At 40.0% G+C, this 23,890-nt stretch overlaps 1 protein-coding gene across 7 annotated transcripts in view; it reads left to right on the forward strand.

Moving 5' to 3' along the window:
- KLF12 (KLF transcription factor 12) overlaps positions 1-22,230 on the forward strand; it is a 235,561-nt gene extending 213,331 nt beyond the window's left edge. For all 7 annotated transcript variants that reach the window (XM_085058374.1, XM_085058408.1, XM_085058416.1 and 4 more), the window contains one exon: positions 13,047-22,230. In XM_085058374.1, coding sequence (XP_084914500.1) covers positions 13,047-13,228 — 182 coding nt within the window. In that variant the 3' untranslated portion in view covers positions 13,229-22,230. The remainder of the gene's footprint in view (positions 1-13,046) is intronic.
- The last annotated feature ends 1,660 nt before the right edge of the window (positions 22,231-23,890 follow it).

Genomic DNA, 23,890 nt, shown 5'->3' on the forward strand with positions numbered 1-23,890 from the left:
AAATGGTGAGTGCTGAATTTAGCCAGTGGATCCAATGCAAAAATCTGTTTCATGCTGTTAAAATTGAATGCGCTTTGTAGGACACTTGTGAGGTCTTGATAAGAAGTTGGTATATTCAGACTTACATGTAGCATTGGCCATGAGCATACTCCATGTACTAATCTCATCTTGCATTTTTTATCTTGGCCTTTACTTTTGCTTCAGGCAAAAGAAGTTAATTATTCACGTATGACCCACAGTAATTAGTGCAGTTTTGGATAAGTATAAATGAAGTATGACAGCTATGCACGCAAGGGTGAGCAAGTTTCAGTAGGAAACTTTCTGAGAAAAGATCACAGAAACTCAGCATTGCATAATCTGTGCCTTATTTTTTTTTTTTAGGCAGGCTCATCTTGCTGACAATTGTTTACCTAAGCAGGATGTGTTTGAGAGCTTTTTTTTTTTCATTTACTTGATGATCTTAAAGATCTTTTCCAGTCTAAATGATTTGCTGTGCATAGCCACTGAAACATTCACAGTAATTTGGACACAGGAGGAAAAACAATGTGGTATTTTGACAGAATGAACAGATTTGTCAATTGGAAGGTGTACTTCTTTTTATCCCAATGAAAAAGGGAAACAGTATTATAGTTGCAACTGCTGGATTTAATTCTCTTGGAGTAACTCCTAGGTTTTTTGAGTATGCTATCATCTAGCTCCCTGGTACTTGCCGCCAGTGTCCTCCAAACTTAGTGTGGTGGTGTGGGCATGGAGTCCACTGGGGGGCGAACTTGAATTACGTATTGTCTCTCTGACAGGAAAGCTGCAAGTGAAACCTCTGATAGATAGAGCAATGCATAAATCCCAAGTGCTGGTATTAAATTTCTCTTTCTAGTATCAGCTTCTTGTTGTTTTGCCAGATCATCAAATAAAGCTATCAGGAGGTATTGGGTGTGATGGAGAGCCCTCAGGGCTCTCAGGCAATCTCGCAGCTCAGGTTTATCAACTCTTTTTGCAAGGAGAAACTGTGAGAAATTGTCTCACTGGACTTGCATTGAGTAAGTTTCTGCTTCATTGAACTTAAAGAAAATTACTAATGTGTGACTCCGCAAAGAAATTATCTTTAAAAATGGGAAAACCAGCAGCCATGGGTTGCATTCCCAGTTTGTGTTCATCTTTTTTGCGCGTGGCACAGGTGCTGGTTCTGGCCCCAGGAATGGGGAGAGTGTAACTGCTGTTTCCATGGAGGGACTCACCTTCCTCACTTTGCTGCTTTTACTTTGAAAATGGAGAGGGAAACAGCTGCAATGCTATTTTGTGATCCACAATGGCTATTTCAGGCCTTTTAGGTAGTATTAAAGTTGCCACTGACACTTCCAGTAGGACAGCTAAGTCTTCCAGACTGAGTGATATTGGTTCATTCCCCTGTGTGAGCATCTAAACATCTGACGTTGCCCATGGTTAAAGCCAGTTCTAGCTCATTGTGGCTACCTCCTTAACTTATGGTGAAGCCCAAGGAGTTTAAAACATGGTGTGAATCATCCTGAAGAGGTCAACAAAGAAAGAAGATGCCTGCTTTATGTGGGACATAATTTTACAATGTCTGAAACACAAGAGATTTGTTCCCTGTCTCTCACCTCCACATGATTTTCATTTACTGTAGTAGAAATCAGCATTCGGTATTTCTGTGCAACCTGATTTCAGTTGCTAGCTGAAAATTTCTGGTAGAACGTGACACTATGGCTTACTGGGATCAACAGCTCTGAAAGCCTGGGACTTTCCAGGTGGCATGAAGTGGTAATGGATTTAATCCATGGGTGTAGGCACCATATATCCACAGGCAAGGCTTTGCTCTGCCTTGGAGGTGTGGAGGAGGCCAAGGTCTGTAACCAGAGCACTTTTGTGGGGCTCAGATACTGGGCAGCAACTGCTGCTCTTGATGTGTGAGCCCCAGTGAGCACTGGGTCTGAACCACCCTTCCCAATGCTGCTGCTGTAGAGGGGCTGCTTTGTGACGCTCTTGCAGAGCCAGGCTGAATACAGCCCCCAGGCCAAGTGAATTTTTTAGTATTTGGTTCTTTGTCCTTGATCAATGCCTATATCATTCCTGAGAGATGAGAGCAAATACCTTTGCCACAGACGTAATGAAGTCTATTTGTCAGTGTCAAGGGGTCTTCTGCAGTGTTACATGGAGACAGTAAACATATCAGAAGTACAGATTTGTACCTGAGAAAATGACAGCATTCCCTCCCCAGGATGTTCCTTTATAGCTGGGTTGAGACACCACCCTAGGAGAGAGAGGACTAGTGAGTACATGGGTGTTTTATTTAGTCTGTGCTTTTTCAAACATTGCATTCCTCTCACTCACTGTTGCTCCATATATTATTTTAATATGAAAGGGCCCCTGTCATTAGTCTTTGTTCACATTTTCCTTTGAGCACTTTCAGAGTGGACTTAAGAAGTCAGAGGCACCAAAAAAGTTATTTTTGTTCTGTAGGTTTTAAAACTCCATTCATTGCCTGTTGTTTTCTTAAGGTCTGTTTAATGCCTTTTGCTAACTATAAGTTCCAGAGACATATTTACAGGTTTGTAATGCCTTCTTTAGACAAATACTGGGAAAAAGCAACATTTTTTAAATAATCCGTCTGGATTTTACTTGAACTGTGTAGATTTTTGGTCTGTAACAACTCTTTGTCACCTACCCACCAGACTCACTCTTCAAAACCTCAGCTTTTCTTTCTCGTGTCCTGTGTGCTCCTTATCCCTGAGCTTTTCCTCCACCATGTAAATGTGTCAGGTGAAAAAACCTCAAACAGCAGGTTCATATGCTGTTCCAGAAACTGGGAATTCAAATAAACAAAACCAATTTAGGAATTAATTTGCTTTAAGTAAAATAGGAGGTTGTATTTGTGTTGGGTGATGCTTTTATTTTTTAAGAAATACTTTCTTTTATTGTTTAAAATTCACTGCCAGTTTCAATAAACAGTAGAGCTTTCCAATGTGAAAATGAGTATATTTCACAGAAGTTTTTGCTTTCTAGCTCTTCTGCTCGTTCTTCATGCAGTTTCTCTTTAGAAGATAAAAAGATTATTTAATAAATCAAACCTCAGCCCATTCCCATTGATGTGGGCAGGGTTCACGTTTCAGGACAGAAATTTCTTTAAAAGCAGCTGTCTGCTGGTGCAGTACGTACCAGGGTGTAAGGGCAGGCTCACCAAAGCCCCCACAGCCTGGAGTAGTGATGTAGAAATGGGAACCTCTGGACATAGTGAGATAGTCGTCTGAGTCCAGATAGTTACAGGCAGGTGTCCATACCAGAAGGAGCTTGTACATCCAGTTCTGTTCCAATAGCCGCTCTGTGGAAAGTTGAATGATTTCATTTCTGGCACATTCTGCAGGCTCTGAATTCACCTTACACACGGGGAGTCATTCCTCTGCATTGTAGGTCTGATGCTGTGCTGATATGGAAGAGTGCCCATGTGGTTATTCCAAGGCACTTTGATGGGAAAGCAAGTCTAATTGCGTCTGTGATTACTTTCAGTCTCAAGGTTATGAAAAATATTTGCAACAGTGCCCCTTGACTTTGTAAATATGGGGTGCATATGTGTTTTGTCTGTGTGTGGCACAAGGGAATAATGATAATTTCATTATGCAGAGTAGGATTTTCTCTAAGCCAACCATTTAGTACTTAATGCTCTACCTCCAAAGAACTGCAGTTCATCTAAGGTCTCTGGCGTGATTGTGGTCTACCATGTGTAGCCCTGAAGTGCCATGAAGGCAAGAAAGACGTCTTTACTCCCACTGTTTCCAGAACACTTTCCCAGATGTTGCACCCAGACCTGGAGGACTAAATGCACCGTGCAGGGTTTCCAACTCTTGCAGCCCACTCAGTCCCCAGCAGAGAGAACAGCAGCTTGTTACTGGTGGCACCCTGTGGCTTTTGGGAAACATGTCTGAAGTTGCTCATGCCCATCCTGTCCTCATCAGGGCAACCTTCAGTTGGAAACTCAGTTTTTGAGAGTGCAGCGTGCTCAAAACTGCAAGTAAGCTTCACAAAAGCATTTAAAAAATATTTTATTCAGCTTTTCTTCTTTCCTGTTTTCCTTTTTTTCATGCATTGAAGGAAACAAGAGGTAGATCCTGAAAATTAGTGTTTTCATGCTTGACTTTTTTGCAAATAAGTGGCTAAAAACCTGGGTAAATTCTACAAAAACTTACTGTTTCATGGGAAAGTAAAAAAATCTGATGTTAGCTGTGTAGAATGAGGCATTACTTTCTGCACTTCAGTGTTTTCTCCACATAGGATATTAAATAGTGGCATTTTGGTCATATTAGTTAGCTTTTCCCTTTACCCTTGTCATGCATATTTTTGTCAGGTAATATTTTTCTTTAGTATTATATATATTTAATCTGATCTTTATTGTGATAAAAATTGGTATATCTTCTTTTGGAAAGTTTAATTCCATTTCCAGCTCACTTAAATGGGAGGTAGGTTTTTTAATGCCCTGTTTCTATACCCAGCTCACCACACCAAAGCCCATCCTCTGCTTGAGCCTGACTGCTAGCACAGTGCAAACAACAAATAATCAGTTGTGCAAAAGTGTGTGAGACGAAGCTCATCTCTTGGAGCTTTTTGTTGGGGTTTTTTCTTTTTTTTTTGTTTTTTGTTTTTTTTTGTTTTGTGGTTTTGGGTTTTTTTAATTATTATTTCTTTGGCAGGTTTTAATTGTTGTTGTTTTGGATTTTTTTTTCCAAAAAATAATAGGAATGTTAAAGTTTTATAGTGAGAAACATGAGTATTTCTCTTGATGAACATGGTGGAGCAATGTGGAGCATTCAGAAGAAATGACAGTACCAGCATTGAAGGCAGATGGGTGGGGAAGTGCAGCTTGTTTGGTATCTCCCTTGCAGTTACAGAGCACAGTGAACAAAAGTTGTTTTATTTGGAGATGGCCAGACTAAAACCTAATCCTGTAGCACCCCAGTTTAGGAGAGTAAGTGTGCAGGTCTGCTGGCACCCTCCATACAGTTGGCTGCTGATGGAAGTATAGATCTGTTGCATCACCTTTCCCAGATACTGTAGTAAGTAAAGGCTGCTCTGAGAAGAAAAACCTCAGTTTTTTCTCACAGCACTGGAAATTCAATAGTCCTGTATATTTGTTGTGGCTGTTGTGAAGAAGAAAGTTCCATATTCCTTCATGCCATCTTCCACTACAGATATATTTATGATATATATGTGTTAAGTGTATATGTATATGCACTTAACATATACTTAAAAGCTTATATATATACACCGTGTCATACAGGAAACAAATTTCAGGAAGGTTAATAAAATTATATTTTTCATGACCTGTTGAGATTTGGTCTGGCTCCTGAATTGAGGTGCACAGGAAGAGGCCTTTCACATTTCCAAATGTTTTACTTTTTCTGTTTCCACAGGAGTTAAAATTTATCATTTAGCATCAGCAGCGCCCTTGGCAATGTACATAACTAATCCATGTCCCAGAGCATTAATTCATTCATGTATCACATAGTATTGGGCAGGGCCCATTGTGGGGCAAAGTCTCTGCAGAAGCCCCAGAAAGAGCAAATGTGGCATTGGCTTGAATTCCCCCTCTTTCTTTTCTGTTCTTGTGGTTGCAGAACAGACCAGAGACTGATGTAATGGATTTGCCTTCTTAAATTACAGAGAATTGAATTTTGTGATTTTTAGTCCCAAAGGCATTTTTCTGAGATTTGTATTTAAATCACATCAGACCAGGGCAGCTGTGTACCTAGAGTGGCACATGGGACAATAGCAGTAGAAGGAAAGAAGGAGGGTTGCTGAATTGGTACTAGGCTTGCAGAGGGAGTGAGAGGGGCCAGGATGGCAAACAGGACCCAAGCTCATCAGTGCTGTGAAATGAAAAGGTATTTGTGTGTTTTGATGTGAGAAAAAGACTCCCACCTGAATTATCACAAGTGGAGTTTGTAAATAATGAATTCAAGAGCTGCTAAAGTGTAATGAAGTTCTGTCTCTTCTTCAAGAATGGAGGTTGTCACTGTATATTTGAAGTGAAGAAATTGTTTTGTTCCCAGTTTCCACATGAAGAAACCATGTCCCTGTGCTTTGCCTAAGTCAGACTGAGAACAAGAAATAAAAAACCTGAACTTCAAGACGTGTCCCAGGCAGCACAGTATGTTCTTGTTCTGCTCGTAGAAATTGTTTTGCCAGACTTGCTCAACTGATACGAAACTAATCTCTCCCCAGAAAGATATTTTATTTGCATATTTTGACAGTACTGAAACATAAAAATCAAATTGCCTATGTTCACCAAAGAGATAGAGTGAATTACTATCTGCATAAAGTAAATAATTGAATTGGATTTTTGCATCAAATGATTGAAAATATTTCAAACTTTTAAAGGGTTGAAGCTAAGATCTAGCACTTTCATTACAGAAAATAAGGTGTTCCTAATGTATTAGTCATAGCCTTGCTGTTCACTCTCTGCAGTTTTGGGAAGGCTACTGATGCTCACTGGTTTGGTTTTGCTACCTGCAGAATGGACTTGGTATTTGTTACACAGTGCTATTGCAAAGAAAGACTTTTATGAGGGATTACATTTTCAAAAAAGCTTTATAAGGCACTTTGAAGTTGTAAAGCGCTTGATAACTGCTCTGCTTTTTCATTTAAAAAATATACTAATAAAAATATCACATAAAATGTAAGAATTGTCATTTTCCCTTTCCCCCATGTCTGAAAACTAAGCTTCCCTCTTCCTCTGGGAGTGCCTGAGGATGTTCATTATCAGAGAGCATTTTTGCTGTTAAAAGATTCTTTTCTGTCCAAAATTTCTTTGGTTTAGTAGCTATGCAAAATCTAATTAGCCATAATTTTTGGTTTTCAATATATGACTTTTCCTCCTGGAGTCCTGTCAATATGGGTGCAGTAGGACTGACCCATATGCTTCAGAACAATTCTGGTGTTTACATGGGAGCTGAAAACAGCTGACATAAATACTACATATTACATATATTGCATAACATCCTGTAGCAGAAACCAAACCAGGAATCACCAGGAGATGTCCTCAACCGTGCAAAACTGCAGATCTGTTCCATTTGAGTAGAAAATGTAGCATATCAGACATAGGCAGAGGCATGCTTGCTGGCTTATTTATTTTCTTCCAATTTGTTTCAAGCTATATCCTTATGACCTCACTCTGTTTTTATATGCAGAATACTCCTCCTAGAGTAAGAACAGTAGAAACTTGGGGCATAAAGATGCATATAGCGGAACTGGGCAAGTTCCACTTATTAAACTGTGCAAATTTGACTAAAACCCATTGTATTTTGTGGATGGGGTGAGGGGTGTCATCTCCTCCATGCCCTCATCCTCCCAGTCTGGAAGTACTACACAAACCTATACATCAGGTTTTGTTTCCATGTGCTTTCTAACTTTGTCTTTCACTGGGTGAAAGCTTAAACATAGAAAAAATCTGACTAGATTGCTAAACTTTTACCCCTGAAGAGACCCTTATGTTTATTTCCTTGTTGACTCTTGGAATAAAAGTGTTACCAGCATTTCAAAATGTCATGTGTCATTGCAGGAAGGAGCTGCAGAGAAGTGACATAATAACTCAAGAGTCATGGTGACAATTCCATGTGCAGACAAAATGGCTGGATAGGGATGTCTGAAGAGGACATAAATAAGAAGGGATATGGCACACATCTGTAATGCCAGAGAGGGGAGGGTATATCAGAGGAAGAGAACAGTTTACAGCCTGAGCACTGGGATATTTTCTGTCCTGGTAATAGACAGTGTTACCTTATGGTTGCCAAGAGCCTGCTAAACTGCTGGATAAGTGAAACTTAAATAATACACAAATGAAAGGAACTGCAAGTGTGCAGGGAGGACATAGGGCATCTGCAGTTCCAGTAAATAAGGTTCCTTGCCTAAGGAATGAATGTAAGCCCAGCTCTGTTTCCTGGAGTTCCAGAACAGTTCCCTGCTGGCAGAATAACCCGTTACTATTTACGTGGTGGTTTTGTGGTGTCTGTCTTTGAAACATCTGGTCTGGCACCAAGTACTGTGATACCAGCTAATTGATGGGCAGAGGATGACTGCTGAGGAACATTCGATGTGGGAAATTCTGCATGGCACAGAGCAGACCCTGGGCCCTTAATCTCTACATGGCATGTCTTCTGCTGGTACCTACATAGAGCTTTTTTAATAAGGAATATGTGAATGGCATCAGGCTATAAAGTAAAAGTTCAAGAAATCTATTTCCCTGGGTGAATGATCTTCCAGATGTCAGGGTACGTGAATAAAGATATGGGAAGACAGGTGTTGGGCTGTTTGAAGGGTGGAAAATTTTGGAATGGCTGAACACTGGTCGTTATTCAGCCTTACTAATTCAATATTTGATGAGTTTCGGAAAATTTAATGAGCAGGAGTTGTAACCATGTTCTTAAGTGCTTAAGTGAGAGGAGTCATGGCAGGTTAGGAAAAATAATATGGTAAAAGTAATTAAACTAATTTGGATTGTGGCATCTGCACTACAAAAGGCTTGGTTTTGGAGGGCTCTTAGAAATACATGTTGAGTTAATAGAAGATTGAAAAGTGACTATTTCCATCTGGAGCATTGACTCATCCATTCAAAACTTCATAATTAACTCTCCCAAATAATAGAAAATACTCATTTTCTACAGTGAACTGTCTAGAAGTACTTTTTCATGCTCCAAGGTCCCACTTGATCTATGTAAATGGCTGTTGTTGTGTACTGTTCACTATCCATGTATTGCAAGACAGAGCTGCACAATATTATTGGAATTTCTGTGTGTTTTGGGATATTTTTTGTCAGGTTTCAGGACCAAACAATAGTGCTCTCAAAGACAGGTGCAAAAGTAGAGGGTCAGCAAATGTTCACAGCTTCAGGCATCTATTTTTAAATTGATAGGTTCTTTAAATCTTTACAGACTCAGAATATTGAGCTAACAGGATTTTATCTTTTTCCAGTTTTCCTTTTCTACTCCTCCTAATTGCCACATGTTTTTAGTCTCTTTCTGCAGCTCTCCTTGCTTCCAATTTCCCAAAACTGTCTACTGTTTTGACTTCTTCAGTTCTGTGCTTTCACCACCCCAGGAAAGACTCACACAGCCTTTTTCTCCTTAGAGCTGAATGAGAATTTGAGTGTCTGGGTGCCTGAGGAGTCAAAACGTGCCCACACTTTAAACCCAAGAGTTTTTTAAACACTTAAACTCAAGTGCTTGCACAGAGACAGAAGTGTCTGAGTCAGAATGGTTGAGTATTTGACTTCAACTCCGCTGCAATGCAGTCTTGAAATGGAGAATATAAACAGATAGAGAGATAGGTAGATAGATGATAGATAGATAGATAGATAAATAGATAGATAGATAGATAGATAGATAGATATGTATATGCACTGTGGTTAAGTTCCTCCAGTTAACAAACCAGTTTTGTCCACCTCCTCACACACTGCTTTCTGGGCTGCCCTGCTGAAGCTCAGCTCCTCACTGTTGGTTGCGCTGAGGGTTTCAGCCATGAGTGCTCATGCCCATCAAGCAAAGCTGGTGTGTGATACCTGACACCAGCTTCTCAGCTTGTAGCAATTCTGCTCCTGATGATCCTTTCTCCATCGTTTGAACTCCTGGGTCTTCTGGTTTTGACAAACTCACTGGTTACTCTTCATGTCTGCAATGACGCCAAAAAAAGGTTAAGAGTTAGTATATGAAAAACAGGTTTTTTTCTAGCACTTGAGCATGCGCAGGTAATGTAACTGTTAAAGAGAAAAGTAGTAGTACTATTCTTTCCCAGAAAATTAGACTTGGTTAAAATGTTGATTAACCTTAATGAGCAATATCTTTCACAGTTGTCTTTACAGTGGCTTTTTTAAGGTGCGTATGAGTATATGTCTTCAGAGTGAGGCTACTTTGGCTGGTTTTTTCCTTCTTACACCAAGTGTATATATTTAATTGAAAACAACAAAAGGTCCTCTTAGGTTGTAAGAGTGATTCTTCTTCAGTGGAGTAAATACCTTGCAAGGAATGTGGTCAGTCCTGTCTCTTTCACATAGCTCCGTAAGGGCTGGGTAGGCAGGACTCACTGAGGAGGCATGCTGGAAGCAACATGTGGAAACTCCAGCTGAGGGATCTGCACTCACATCCTTCCATCAGCTGACTTTCATTTCTTACCTGAAGTGATACTGTTGTAATGGATGAACAAACTATTTCTGGTATTTCTCATACAAGCCATCCCTTTCTACGTGAGGTTCTCTGTTTTCTGTTGAGGGAAGGAAGATTTGGAATTCTCTGTACCAAGGGCAAGGATTTCATGGATATCTTTAATATCATTGTAAGTGATCTATACAAGGGCATTGAGTGTACCCTCAGTAAGTTTGCAGATGGCACCAAGTTGGGGAGTGTTGGTCTGCTGGAGGGCAAGAAAGTGCTGCAGAGGGATCTGGATAGGCTGGATGCATGGGCTGAGGCCAATTGTATGAGAGTCAACAAGGCCAAGTGCTGGATCCTGTATTTGGGTCACAACGACCCATGCAGTGCTGCAGGCTGATGGAAGAGTGGCTGGAAAGCTGCCCAGCAGAAAAGGATCTGGGGGTTCTGGTCAACAGCAGCTGAACATGAGCCAGCAGTGCCCAGGTGGCCGAGAAGGCCAGTGGCATCCTGGCTTGCATGAGCAATAGTGTGGCCAGCAGGACCAGGGCAGGGATTATGCCTCTGCACTTGGCCCTGGTAAGGCCACACCTTGAATCCTGTTTTGAATTTTGTCCTTCTCACTAAAGGAAGGATATTGAGCTGCTGGAGTGTGCCCGGAGAAGGGCAGCAGAGCTGGGGAAGGGTCTGGACCAAAAGTCTTATGAGGAATGGCTGAGGGAAGTGGGGTTCTTCAGCCTAGAGAAAGAGAGGGTCAGGGGGAACCTTATTACTTTCTACAAATACCTGAAAGGAACTTGTTGCAAGATGGGGGTTGGTCTCTTCTCCCAAGTAATAAGCAATAGGACAAAAGGAAATGGCCTCCAGTTACACCAAGGTTGCACCAAAGTAGGTTTAGATTGGATATTAGGAAAAAATTCTTCACCCTGGTTGTCCAGGGAAGTAGTTGAGTGTCCATCCCTGAAGGTATTTAAATTTCAGATGCTTTTAAGTAAGAATCCAGAGCTTTAGAAATATCTGTGGTCTGGAAGTGTCTGTGATCAAAGAAGCCAACAGAGGCAATATCTGGCGAACACAAGAGTTTAAAAGTGTGTTGAGGGATGGGCAGAACAAGCGCTGCACTTGGAAAATGTTGATGTGGTGTGATGAGAGTGTTGGAGTCAACCTGCCAAGTTGGGTGGGGGTACTGCTATATTTGTACAGTGCTCTGCACCAACTGTTTGTGGCAAGAATATGTATGTAAGACAGTTTGGTGGCGAATTTGAGCACATTTTGTAGCACTGTGTCACTGGCAAGAATGTGCATGCCACCATCTGCCATGTAGCTTGTGCCTGCCTGTCCAGCTCATAGCAGCTGCTGGATTTGAGGTGCCCAACGCTGTGGCCACCCAGTGGCAATGAGCACTGTTTGGTGCTCTGTGCTTGTTTGGGGAGTATAAAATTATCTAGGCTCAGTTGCTGCTGGTGCAACTACAGGCTGTGGTCAGAGCCCTGATTGCGGCGCTCTCCTCGCAGCAACTGTTTCCCACCCCCGTCTGACATCAAAACTGCAGCACAGCCCAGATGGTGCACAGAAGGTACCAACCCAAGGAGCTCAAATGTTGCTGACAACCTCGCTGACATGTCATGCTGATGTCTGTACAGCACTCGATTTCCTTACAGAGGCCATTTCAGCTGGATTTCTCAGGGCTGTTTGAACTTCGTGATGATATTCTTACTTGGGAATTTTCTTTTGAAACCAAGGGCTCTCTGCAAAGCATTTATTGACTTTTGAAGAAACGCAAGGAGGGAGGTTCTGCCTACGACAAAGCAAGCGTTGCGTCACTGGCTCATATAATTGAAATAGTTTCTTGCAAGCTGTTCGTGATTCATAAGAGATAATAAATAACTGAGGAATGATTGGCCTGACAAAGGAAACAGTTGCTGCAGAGATGCTCTTTTGTTGTCCAAGTTGTGATTAGTTGGTTTCAGAAGGGGAAGTAAAATTTTAGACACACAAAAAGAAGATAAATACGGATGTCACACAGTTTCTATTCCTCAGTTTTGGTTTATGCTCAACCGTGGGATCAAGGTAACTGCCAAGAGCATTTAACCTATAGACACTGAGTGTGGCTGATAGAAGTCACAAAGTATAGCCTAAAAACATGGCACAAAATCCAGTTTGGCTGTATTAATCTTCTCCTCTGATATAATACAACATCGTACTTACCCTTAAATATAAAACAAGAGGGTGGGATTTTCCAAAAATCCAAGTCTGAGCTCACTGAAGTAAATGGGTATGAGCACTCATGTGCAAGTTCCATGGCTGAATACATTTAAAAATTGTACACCATTCCTAGTAACACCTTATGCAAAATTAATTTTACTGAAAGTAAGTGCAGTAAATAATGAGGAGGTTTTGCAGATTTGAATTTTTATGTTTCATTGGGAAATTGTAGTTGATTTTTACCAGATTTTTTCATAAACGTCGTAGAATGAAGGGAAGTCTGTGTCAGCCCATGGTAAATTCCGGAAATATCAGGTAATCTGGTCATTTGGGGAGAAAGTGTAGCCTGACAAGATGAGGATTGCAAACTCGTATGGTAATCATGAGAATAATTACACATCCCTTTGTCCTCATGTTAATCCCTGCATCACCCCTGCAAGGTAGGATCTATATTATAGCCTTAATCCTGTTGATTTTCTTAGTCATGTGAATGCCACAGGAATGATAAATCTCAAGGCCCTTTTCCTTATATTCAGCAGATCTGGTACCTCACGATTGTGTAATTTGGCCTAAAGCAGCCCCTAGGCAGTGGGTGTTCATGGGAAGCGTGCAGAGGGGATTGTGGGGATTAATAGCAACAAGGGGAAAGTCACAACCTGTTTTTCCCCTCTCCCCTCTTTCTTTTGTTTCTCGCAGGAGAAAAACCCTACAAATGTACCTGGGAAGGCTGCACCTGGAAGTTTGCTCGATCCGACGAACTGACGAGGCATTACCGCAAGCACACGGGAGTGAAGCCATTCAAGTGTGCAGACTGTGACCGCAGCTTCTCCCGCTCCGATCACTTGGCGCTCCACCGCCGCAGGCACATGCTGGTTTGAGAAACGCTACCTGTTCCAGCCGAGTTTAAGAGCTGGGTCTCTTAACTACCCGCAGTGAATTCAGCAGGGCTGAATCCCCCTCTACAGTGTTAACAGGCAGGGCTTTCCCTGACATCTGTAACAAAAAATAATAACAGAAATCAAAAAAAAAAGCAGGAAAAGAAGTGCCACTCTTCTCCTTGCCATCTGAAGTTAACCTTGTCTGCCCCTCAGCATGGCTACCCCCTGAAAGTGTCATCACAATCACCTGGGAAATAGCAGCCGAAATGCTACAGGAATGGGCATTATTTTACATGCTGCATCCTTTGACAAAAAATGTTTATAGCTTGTATGTTTTCTCAGCTGCCAGACATTTTGTTCCTGAAATCACTGCTGATTGGAGGATAGTTACCACAAACCGATGATGATGATGATGACGATGATGATGATGAGAGCAAGACCGCTAGATCTGTGTTATGCCATCTTTTTCCTCTTGTTTTCAGTACCATCTGGCCAGTGTCAGCGTTGCACCTGAGCTGTGCTACAGACAAGCTGTGTGTGAGTAGGCAAGAAGAGTCTGCTGGAGAGGTCCCACTGCCGGAGCTGGAGGGTCGCTTGATCAGACTTTTGCAATAATGATGGTGGCATTTTAATATCGTACCACAATTTGTCATTATGCCCTAGAGGACACCAGCCATTTAACCTTTTTCTTTTATCTTTTTTTTCCTTCTTTTTTTTTTGTTGTTATTGTTGTTGAAGTCTCTAAAATAAGCAAAGGGCAGCAGCATCTCTGCTGAAGTACCATATTAAGTATCTGTATTTTACCGTGGACTGACTTAGAACCATTTTCTGATTTGTATAGAAAGAGCCCACTTAAAAACTACTACCCTGTTCTCAATGTGCAGTTTCCTTTCATGCAGGTATCCTCTTCCCCACAACCATTATTTGAACACAAGGAAATAGTCAGATCTTGTACTTGCTGGTACCAAGGTTAGTGGTATAGCCATTCATGAAATGGAGTTGAATGTATCATCAAAACAAAACAGAGAAGAAACGGCTGCATCTCTTGCAGAGAAAAAGCAATAATGAATAAAATGGCTCTCAAGACAATAATTTAATCCACACCAACAGAATTGGGGGTATGCAGAAATAGCATGTAAGATTTAAGCATTTAAGTTAATAATTTTGATGGTTTCACTGACCTGCTAGGTACCACAATTAAGTACTTTTATTTCCTTTAACATAATACTTGTGTCTGGAATGCAGGAAAGATAAAGGAAAGAGTTGATTGTTGAGGAGTTAGCGGATGAACTGTAAGTAGGACAGAGAAATATTTCTGCAGTGGTGCTCTGCAAGACATTAGATTTCTCCCTGGGAGTTAGGGAATAACAAGATTTTGCCAGCTGTCTAGTATGATATAAATGGCCCTTTATATGGGTACCAGTGGCTGCGTCTGCTGGGATTTTCAATCCAAGCCTTTTCAGATTAAATAAAAGGAAATTCTTGATCATTCCCATACAGCCCTGTAATTGCAAACCAATTTGTATTAATTGAATTATGTAGGAAAGAGAGAAACTCTTAGTCATCAGTTATTCATGAAAACAGAATAGTGTTTTTCTGTTTTCTTACCTCACAAGGATCTGCCTATTCAGCTAAATTTGACAAAGGGGAGGCTTGGCAATATTTTTTAAGTGTTGAGATTTCCATAGTTTAGAGTTGAAAAATGCATAAGGAAAGGTCTTTTGCAATGCATTTAATTATGAATATTTGGTTCCAGGAATTGCACAAATTAAACTTGTGATGCCACTTGTTCATTTTTAAATATTTGACTGTCTCAGTTAATAAATATCAGATTCCAGAAGTAAATGTAGTAATGTTTGGGGGATTCTGAAACTGAGGTAATCTTTTAAGAAAAAACATCAGAGAGTACCTGTGCAGATGTGAAAGCAATTACAGTTAATTGAGGATTAATGTGACTGGGATAATACTTTATAACAGCATTCACAGACCCTAGAGTTTGATTAAATTTGATTAAATTCTTCTTTAAATATCCTTAATATTCCCCAATAAGGATAGTTCATCAGCTCTCTAAAGGAACTTCCTACTGTTATAGCACAGGCTTCCCACTGCCGAGTGGTCAGCAGAGAAACTCAACAAAAATTATTTGCAGCCGTTGTGGGAAAAATGCCTCTATCAATTCCTGTTGACCACGTTGGTGATCTACATCCACGACATTCGATGACATTCTAGAATCCGTCTCCAAGCCAGGGACAGATCAGGGCTTCTGGATTGACCATGGGGCATTGCAAGGCAGCAGAACTGTGTCTTTACCAGCAGCATTACTGCTCTTGGTTTAAACAACTGGTTGTCAAAGTATGTGAGGTTCTTCATGAAGTATGTCTGAGGTCTGTTTTTTGTGTACTTCAGTACCATCCCTTTAAATGCATTTGTCATTCTTGGCATTTAGGGAAAGAAATCAGGTCAGGTAGAATTCAATTGATAAAATATTTTTCCTGCCCAAGAATATTTTACCAACTAATTATTTGAATAGCAGTAATTCAGTTGAAGAACCAATGGCATACAGAAGAATTCCTTTTGGGATCTGTGATTTTTTTTCTCTCATAGAAAATAAAGCTTGTTTCAGCAGAAACTCTTCATGGGTATTCTGTTAGCATACAAGAGGATGTGATGTTACTCTCAAAGGCAGGGTGCAACTGGAAGAGATTAGTGTTCTTCTTTAGGCTTCCCCTGTAGTCAGTGAAGACAGAAAAGCTACAAGAGGAATGGAGAGGCCTTAAATTTTACCATTCAGCTGTGAAATGCCCTGTGGAGGAGCAAATGTATCACAGACCCTGGAGAGCCTCATCTCCCAAGGGCAAGGTTGGTCTGTGTGAATCCCTGTTTTTTCAGCTGATTGCCTGTCACTTTATGCATTGGAAACACTGCAACAGAAAGAGGGTCTGGTTTTATTCAAAAAACCCCCAAGTGATAGAGGGTTAATGCAGCACTCATGCCAAGGGACACAGGCACGGAGTGTGGCAATGGTAGCAGAATGAAGCCAAAGGGTAAAGGAGTGTGTGCTATATTTTGTTATTTCACAGGCAGGAAGTAGATGTTCAATCTTTCCAGCACATGTGCAAGGGTTTCTCATGCTGCTCTTACCTGCAGACGACTTGCACAACCAGCAGTGGTTCACCAGTGTGTTTCAAGTACCCAGTATGGTTCTTGACAAGGTTCTCATTCATACCAGCTCCTGCAGGCTTTGATCCCAATTGCTCTGGGAGGTTGCTTTCTGGTTTTTGTCCCCTTCAGAAGTATTGTAAGAGAAGTCACTCAGTGGGATGGGGGTATTTGAATGTGGAGCTGATGTTCCCCCGATCCTCAGTGTGTCCTTGCCTTCACTGGCTGTGGTTCAGACCTGCCAAATTTCTGTACTCGTGCAAAGACCACGAGCAATTGCTCCAGGGTAGTTTCCTCTAAAATCCTTGTACCCAACCACAGGTCTGTGACATTTGTTGGCTATGGTGAAGGCTTACATCATGTGTAGCATGCAGAAATATCAGATCTCATCCTGACACAATGCAGTAGCTCAATCTTAATTGAGCAATTAGGAGGCACAAGTATAGAGTGGCGCATTCTTTCAGAAAGACACAGATTCAGTCCACCATGGCATTGCCCACTGCAGCTTGCAAGGGAAGTTATGCCATGAAGTGTCAGATTTCATGTTTTCAAAAGTTCTAAATGGGTTTGTCAGGAAATCTCAGTAGCTGGCATTTTAGGAAAATGTAATGAGCAAACAGCTTTGATACAGAACTTTTAACGTTTTTAATTGTCATTATTTTTTGAGCACCTGTTATATTCAGCACTGTAAAATTGGCTCATTGCAACAGAAGTTTTTACTTGAGGATGAAGATGCAGTATTCCTTATTCTCTGTCATGCTTACATAATTAATTAAATAGATTTAGACTGACTTGTATATGTGATTATTTGCTGGAGTAATGTATAACAAAATTAACAGTGTTGAAAATTACATCAGCAGTGTTGACGTTTGGGTAAAATCGCAGTGCAGAGCATGGACAAATAGCTGGAAGGCCTTTCTCCCCTTTAATAATGGGAATAACAGTGATCATAAGTCTTGTTTTCCATTAGCCACATTGAAAATGTATTCTAGTTGCCATTTATAAATTTATCTTCTGATAATAAATGCTGTTTAATGTAAAAAAATCTCTTTCTCCTTTATTGAAGGTGGATACCTCAAAATCAGCGTAAGTATGACTAACAATATCTCACTTAATTTTTAGTTTGAATTTAATTTGGGAAAGTCAGTGTATGAAACTGCATCTTCAACAGCAGCCAAGTCTTAAGATTGTTCAGTAAATCCATGCTACTCCCACATGCTCATCATTACACTCATGCATAAAATGCCCAGCACTACCAAGTGTGTCTACCCATGTGCAGGTAATAAACAAGTTTATTTAAAATTCATTTAGGGAAAAAACAAACAAACAAACAAAACCAAAAAGGAAGAATTTTAAATAAACACTGTTATATAAAATACTACCTTAAGAAACCAGCTCATGTTACTGAGTTAAGCCTTTGCCTGGGTTACATGACTGGAGAAGCGCACAAAGAAATTTGAAGATTGTTGTATTTTCACAGTTTTGCTATAGCATAGCAGTTGCTGTGTAATGTATGCTTATGAAGTCATGCCCACTGTAATCTTGAAAAGGCCTAAATTCTCCACAATAAATCAGGTTTTGGCATAAAAATGTAACTGTAAGGATACTGCATCTTTAGAAATCAAAGTAACTTGAAAGTATTTTACTATACTTGTAACAGTTAAAATATTCTGTAATATATGTGCTAATGGAAAAGTATTTTCAACCTCAAATTTTACATGGGGTGTTAAATGAAGGTTAAATGAAGTTACATTTAGGTTAAATGAAGTACGTTTTTAAACAATCCTTGCCTTTAGTTGTCATTGGGAAGACTGTTAAGATAATGCCTTTCAAAGCTTAAATACAAAACACAAGAAGTAAATTGTTCTGTTTTATCAGAGTGTGTTTTCTCTGCAAAATGGAGTGGCCACTTCTTTGCTGTTTTGCAGATGGTGTGTGATATAGCAAAGTTATACTGAGTCCTTCAGTATCAAATAAGTCAGCGCTCAATGTCTTTGAATAAAGGAAGAAAACACTTAAACAAAATGAAAACCATATGAAAGGTTTGGCGTTTTGTGATTTTTTTTTCTTCTGGCATTTTACAATGAACTGCAGATTCAGGAATGGGAAATGCTCATATGATTTTATTTTTTCTTGTATTTCCCTGACTACAGTGCGTCTTGATTAAAGGTTGCAGAGCTGAAACAGGCAGCTGCTTTTTGCTGATTCCAGGGGAGTTTAGTCTTCTAGGTGCAGTAACATGTCAAGAATATCCATTGTAGCAGGACAGATCTGATCTGACATTTTAAATACACGTACACTTCAGTGAAATAGCCTGAAATCTATTTTAAAAGGTGAAACAGAAACTGAAAGTGCCTGTAATTAGAACTGATGGGATGTTCCTATACTTTTACACAGCAATAACTTAACAGGATTCTGTTAACAATAAGGTGAAAATGAAATTTTACTTGGAGAACAATAATGCAGCACAGAAACAAACACAAAGTGCCATTTGTATGTTCACATGTTGAGATACTGTGTTAGAGGTTTTAGTTATTTTCTCAGATAACATCTGTCATATATTTGTAAGAAGAAAATAAACCTTAGTTTACAAATGACTTGTAGCCGTACCGATTCTCAGTAGGTATGATTGGAGGTCATTGTCAAAGCAGTGTTTTAGGGGATTTCTTCCCAATTTGTGTTGGCTATGCCCATGTATCCAGGGTATTCTCTAGTGAAGTAATCCAAAAACCAGCAATAAGCCCAATGGAGCTTTTTTTAGGGAGTATGATCGAACAGGGATTCTCTTGAAAAATCCTCTGCATTGAACTCTGGAAACACAAGAGTTGTCTCCTTTCTGTTCATCATGTAATGCTCATAGTGTTTAGTATCATCTGGCTTGACTTCATGAGTGGACAAAATGTATCACTTCTCTTTTGGGGACAAGTGAGTGAAAAATTTGGGACTGTCAGTCTAGAGACTATTTGAATAGCAAACAAGAAGTCAATGTTCCTAAAATAAAGTATGGAGATTTTTTATACTGAGTGGCCTAAACATTTGCATCAATAGACTAATTGATCTTACCAGAAAATGGCCAGCTGTGACTCTTGCACTCTTTGCTTTTCTCAATTTTTTTTTGTAAATATTAACTACTGCTATTGGATTCTTAAAATAGCAGTATAATGCCAGTCCTCATGCTTCTTCTATTTTTAAAAATTAATTTATTGGAAATCAAAATGTAACTGGTTGTCCTAATGCCTTTGCCAAGGAAGATTGCTTTCCATCTTCTGAATTTGTACCTGTCATTTATCCAGGCAAAATTTTTGTATTTGAAAAATTCTGCATTTTGTCTAGACTTCTGCTGCTATCAGTGGGTTGCTGCTGGAGTCTCACTGAGGCTCATACACAGATGAAAGTGCAGGTGAAAAACAAAAACCCATAAAAAGCGTACACTGATGTGCATGCAAAAATTAGATATTTATGCACATGAGTTAATTATGTGACAAGGCTGCTCGTTCAGTAAAAAATTTAAATGTTAACCACTGGCAGAAATAATCCCATCAGAATGTGCATATACTTACTTTGTTGTCCCAAACTTAATCTCCAGATACTAAGCACATAAAAGAATACAACTCATGCTGGGGATTTTAGGAGAATGTGTCGTCAGAAGGACAAAGGAACCATCAGTTTCTCACCCCGAAGCCATTGTTGGAGAGGAGTGTTTGGTTCTTTGTTCTGGAGCAACAAGACTACACAGGGGCACCCTTAGAAACCTGCCATGTTGGGAGGTTTGGCTGATTCCAGCCATATGTGTGTTAGTTCTTCTGTAGGAAAGGGCACCTTGTCTTCACCATCCCAAAATGAGCCAGGCTGTTTTCCCTTTATTCTGAAAAGCAAACTCTGAGTTGGGGTGCTTGCTTTTTTTTTTTTTTTTTTTTTTTTGGGGGGGGGTTTAGTCTGTTGTGGTTTGTTTTGACTAGTTTGGGTTTCCCTGGGTTTTTGTTGGGTTTTTTTGTTGGTTTTTTTATTTTATCTTGCATTTCCAGCATTCTTCTATAGCAGCTCATGCCCACTGACTTTTCATTATGAAATAAAATTAATTGCCCTTGTGGTAATTTTTACATTATTGAATACAGAGTTCTTCAGTCCTCCAGAGAAGCAAAACTGGGCATGTGAATTTTAGCTATTACAGAAGTAAGAATTAAAAAAAATTACTTGAGATCCTGTTGTCCATATGAATGACCTACAACATCTTTCCCAGTTCAGAGTCAGAAGCTTCAGTGAGCCAAAGTGCTCTCAGTTACAAAAGAAGAGGTGGTTGACTTGCTCAGCCTTGCTCTGTGCTGTGACCTCTGCATTTAAAAAACAATAATTCAGTATCTGGTATGGAACCACAGGTGATGGCTTTGATGGATTGTCATAAGCATGAACCATGAAATACACAAATAGGTTCAGATACTGCTTTTCTCCCTCTTCCTGCCTTTCTAAGTGTAAAAGAGCTTTGGAAAGACAGCTTGAGGCAAAGCTTCATGGCTGAACTAGTATTATTCACAATTCAGAGTTCATGTTGCCATTTCTAGTTTCAGACTTTTTCATGCTACGTTTCCATCTTAAAAAAGCCCGCATGGTTTATTTCTTTCCTGATTGTCCTATACATGTCTTCCTTGGTAATGTAAGTTCTTCACTGAACACCTACACAATGTGCTCTCTTGACCTGCTGTCTGTCCTTATAAGTTGTGTTTCCCATTTGCACATTTGTAAAATATACACAGAGATAGTAATGAATTACTTAAGTTTCATGCACCATCAGCCTTAAGACCTTCAACCCACACACAGACACATGCATTCATACACTTCAAGGGAAAGAGAGATTTGGACACTGCTATCAACATGTGGGGTCAAAAATACCATTGAATCAGAAAGTTCTTTCAGCTGTGTTTAGGAAGAAACAACAATACTGAAAAATATTCTTGGCCAAGTTACTTATGGAAGAAGCAAATTCCCTTATGGCAATATCGGAATGAAAACCTAAGAATGGGATTGTATTTGGCCCCAAATTGTTCCTTCTGATCAGGTCATTATTGTTGTATGTACCAATGAGCGTTCATTTGATCCTCCTGTGTAAAAATACAAAAACATCCCGTAGTTTACCAAGTGATTCATTTGGGACTGAAGCTTCACAGCAATGGAATTAGGAAGTAGAGCACCTCAATCTTTTTCCTAGGTAAGATGCGAAAGGGAGGCCATTATTGGTAACCCCATAGAGATAGTAGTGTCAGTAGAGCTCCTACATTTAAAAGGAATAAAAATACCAGTGCTAGCAGGCAAAAATACTAGGTTTTTAGTCTTTCTTTTGCCTTCTTTTCAAAAGCTTTTAAATACAAAAGTTACTTTTCTTCAAAAATTAAAGTAAACTTCTGAAGATCTAATTTCCCAATAGTTTCCTCTGCATTTATACACTATGTAGTGTTTAGGCAATGCCTATGTTATAAGTTTATTAATATTATGTAAGTGTTGTTCTTGTATTTATGTATAGTGTATGTATTGTAAATATACTCAGAGCTTTTTTTCCTCTTACTGTACAAAGGTGATTTTTGCCCTATGATAATGTAAAGGGAGTCCCCTAATGAAATTCTGTCAGAGGATGATTATTCTACTCTATTCTCAAAGATTTAAATGAACAAGTGTTATTGTTTTAAATGGTGTCTCAGACATATTTTGTTGGTGCATTGCTTTTCTGTATTCAACTTTCCTATGAACTGAGCTGTGAATTGAAATAGAGTTTAAACCTTTAAATGTATGCATTTGTACAATTATCTGAATGGAGGCATGAAGGTTAAATAAAGCATTTTGTATGGAACAAACCCCCTAATTATTACTGTGGATGACTCAAACCTTCTGGAATACCAGTTATTAACTTTTTTAAATTAAACCTTTCTTTTCTATAAACACATAGTGATTTTTTTTAATGGAATGTTTGCTTAAGAAATGGATTTTGCTTTTCTGATTTTTAAAAAGCCATCATAGCAAGTAGACATTCTTTTTCCTTTCACAGAATTTGTGCATCTGTGGGAAAGCTGGAACAAATAAAATGGCACTCAGCAGTATAAACAAAAATGTTCTGGGATGATATGAAAATATTTTGCATTACTGTATAATCTGAGTTCCCCAAGTACTTTAAAAAGAAGTTCTGTATCTGCCTCACATTGTCTTTGCCCCTCTCCCTGGGTGTGGGGAGGCTGCTGCAGTTGCTGTGCAGCATCTGTAAGGCACCTGTGCAGCCAAGAGGGGTTTGTTCACTGTGTGCCCCTGAAGTGAAGGAACAGCTACTGGAGGAGGGCAGTGGCACGCTGGAAATAGCAAGTTCATACCTGGTTGAAGAGAGCTGGTATTTGAGATTGCTCCTCGGAACGTTCTGAGGCCTGTGGACTTCTCCCTCGTGTCTGACCATTTTTGGTCATAAGCTTCCTTTTTTTTTGTTTTGAGCCAGTCTAGTCAGAAGCTTGGAGCTTCACTTTGCCCTTACTGGTAACATTTCTCCTTAAAATCAATTTTCCCTTTTCCTTGAATTTCCATTCACTTGCTTTTAACCAATATGATCATTTATCTAGTAAAAGCCATAGTGTTACATGTTACTGGCAAAGAAATGAGTAAACAAAGTGATTTGGAGACCTTTGAGCCTTATGGAGAGATGTTTCTCAACCAAAGTTGTTGTAGAACAGATCTTCCATTTCTCAAACCACTGATGAATTTAAAAATCAGATAGTCACCTTGGCCCTTCCAAAGCACTTCTGCTTTCCACACAATAAGTTACTTGTTCTTCCTCGGTGTCCTGTGTGTGTTTAATTTCATTTTTTCTCCCAACAGTGCCGTAAATACATCACTGCCTGTTTAGTCTGACCTCCTTAGTGAACGCCCACACCGTCCTCTGCCCTGATCCATGCTCTGTTCCTGAAAAGTTATTTCTTCCACTTGCACAAACAACTGCTCAATTGTCATCTAATCCTGCCCCCACCTTTTTTCCCCCTTGTTATTGAACAGCCCACTTGGAATGAAAAGTTGGCACGTTGTGTTAAGTACATCTTATGGGGCACGTCTGGCTCTCCGTGAGCATGACAAGGAGTGGCTGCTGGTAACCACCTTCAACTTTGCACATTGAGTTGCTAGATCAGATAAGCACAGTTCCCTCTCTTCACGCAGAGAAAAAGCACATTGGCATCATCCTTGAACCCAGGGAGATTGCCCACCTCCCAGATGGAGTTCTGGCAGTGCAGACTTTCACCCGTGGATTTACAGTGCAGCTCCTCATGTCCAGCTGGTAATAGAGAAGCTCATCCTTCTGAGAGGTCTGTGTGAAAGACCTGTTCACTGCACTGTGGCCCAGCAGCATGAGATTTTGGTTGGGAATTGAAAGGGTAAGGCTAGGAGAAATGAATATTCGTGGTCTCCAAGTATTTGTCCTTTCCAAAGCGAAGCCAGCTCTGTGGTCCAGGCTGCCACAGCAATCAGTCATTCAGCAATGCC

The sequence above is a fragment of the Lichenostomus cassidix genome, chromosome 1, assembly GCF_008360975.1.
Source record: "Lichenostomus cassidix isolate B80296 chromosome 1, HeHo_3.0, whole genome shotgun sequence".
Lineage (NCBI taxonomy): Eukaryota > Metazoa > Chordata > Aves > Passeriformes > Meliphagidae > Lichenostomus > Lichenostomus cassidix.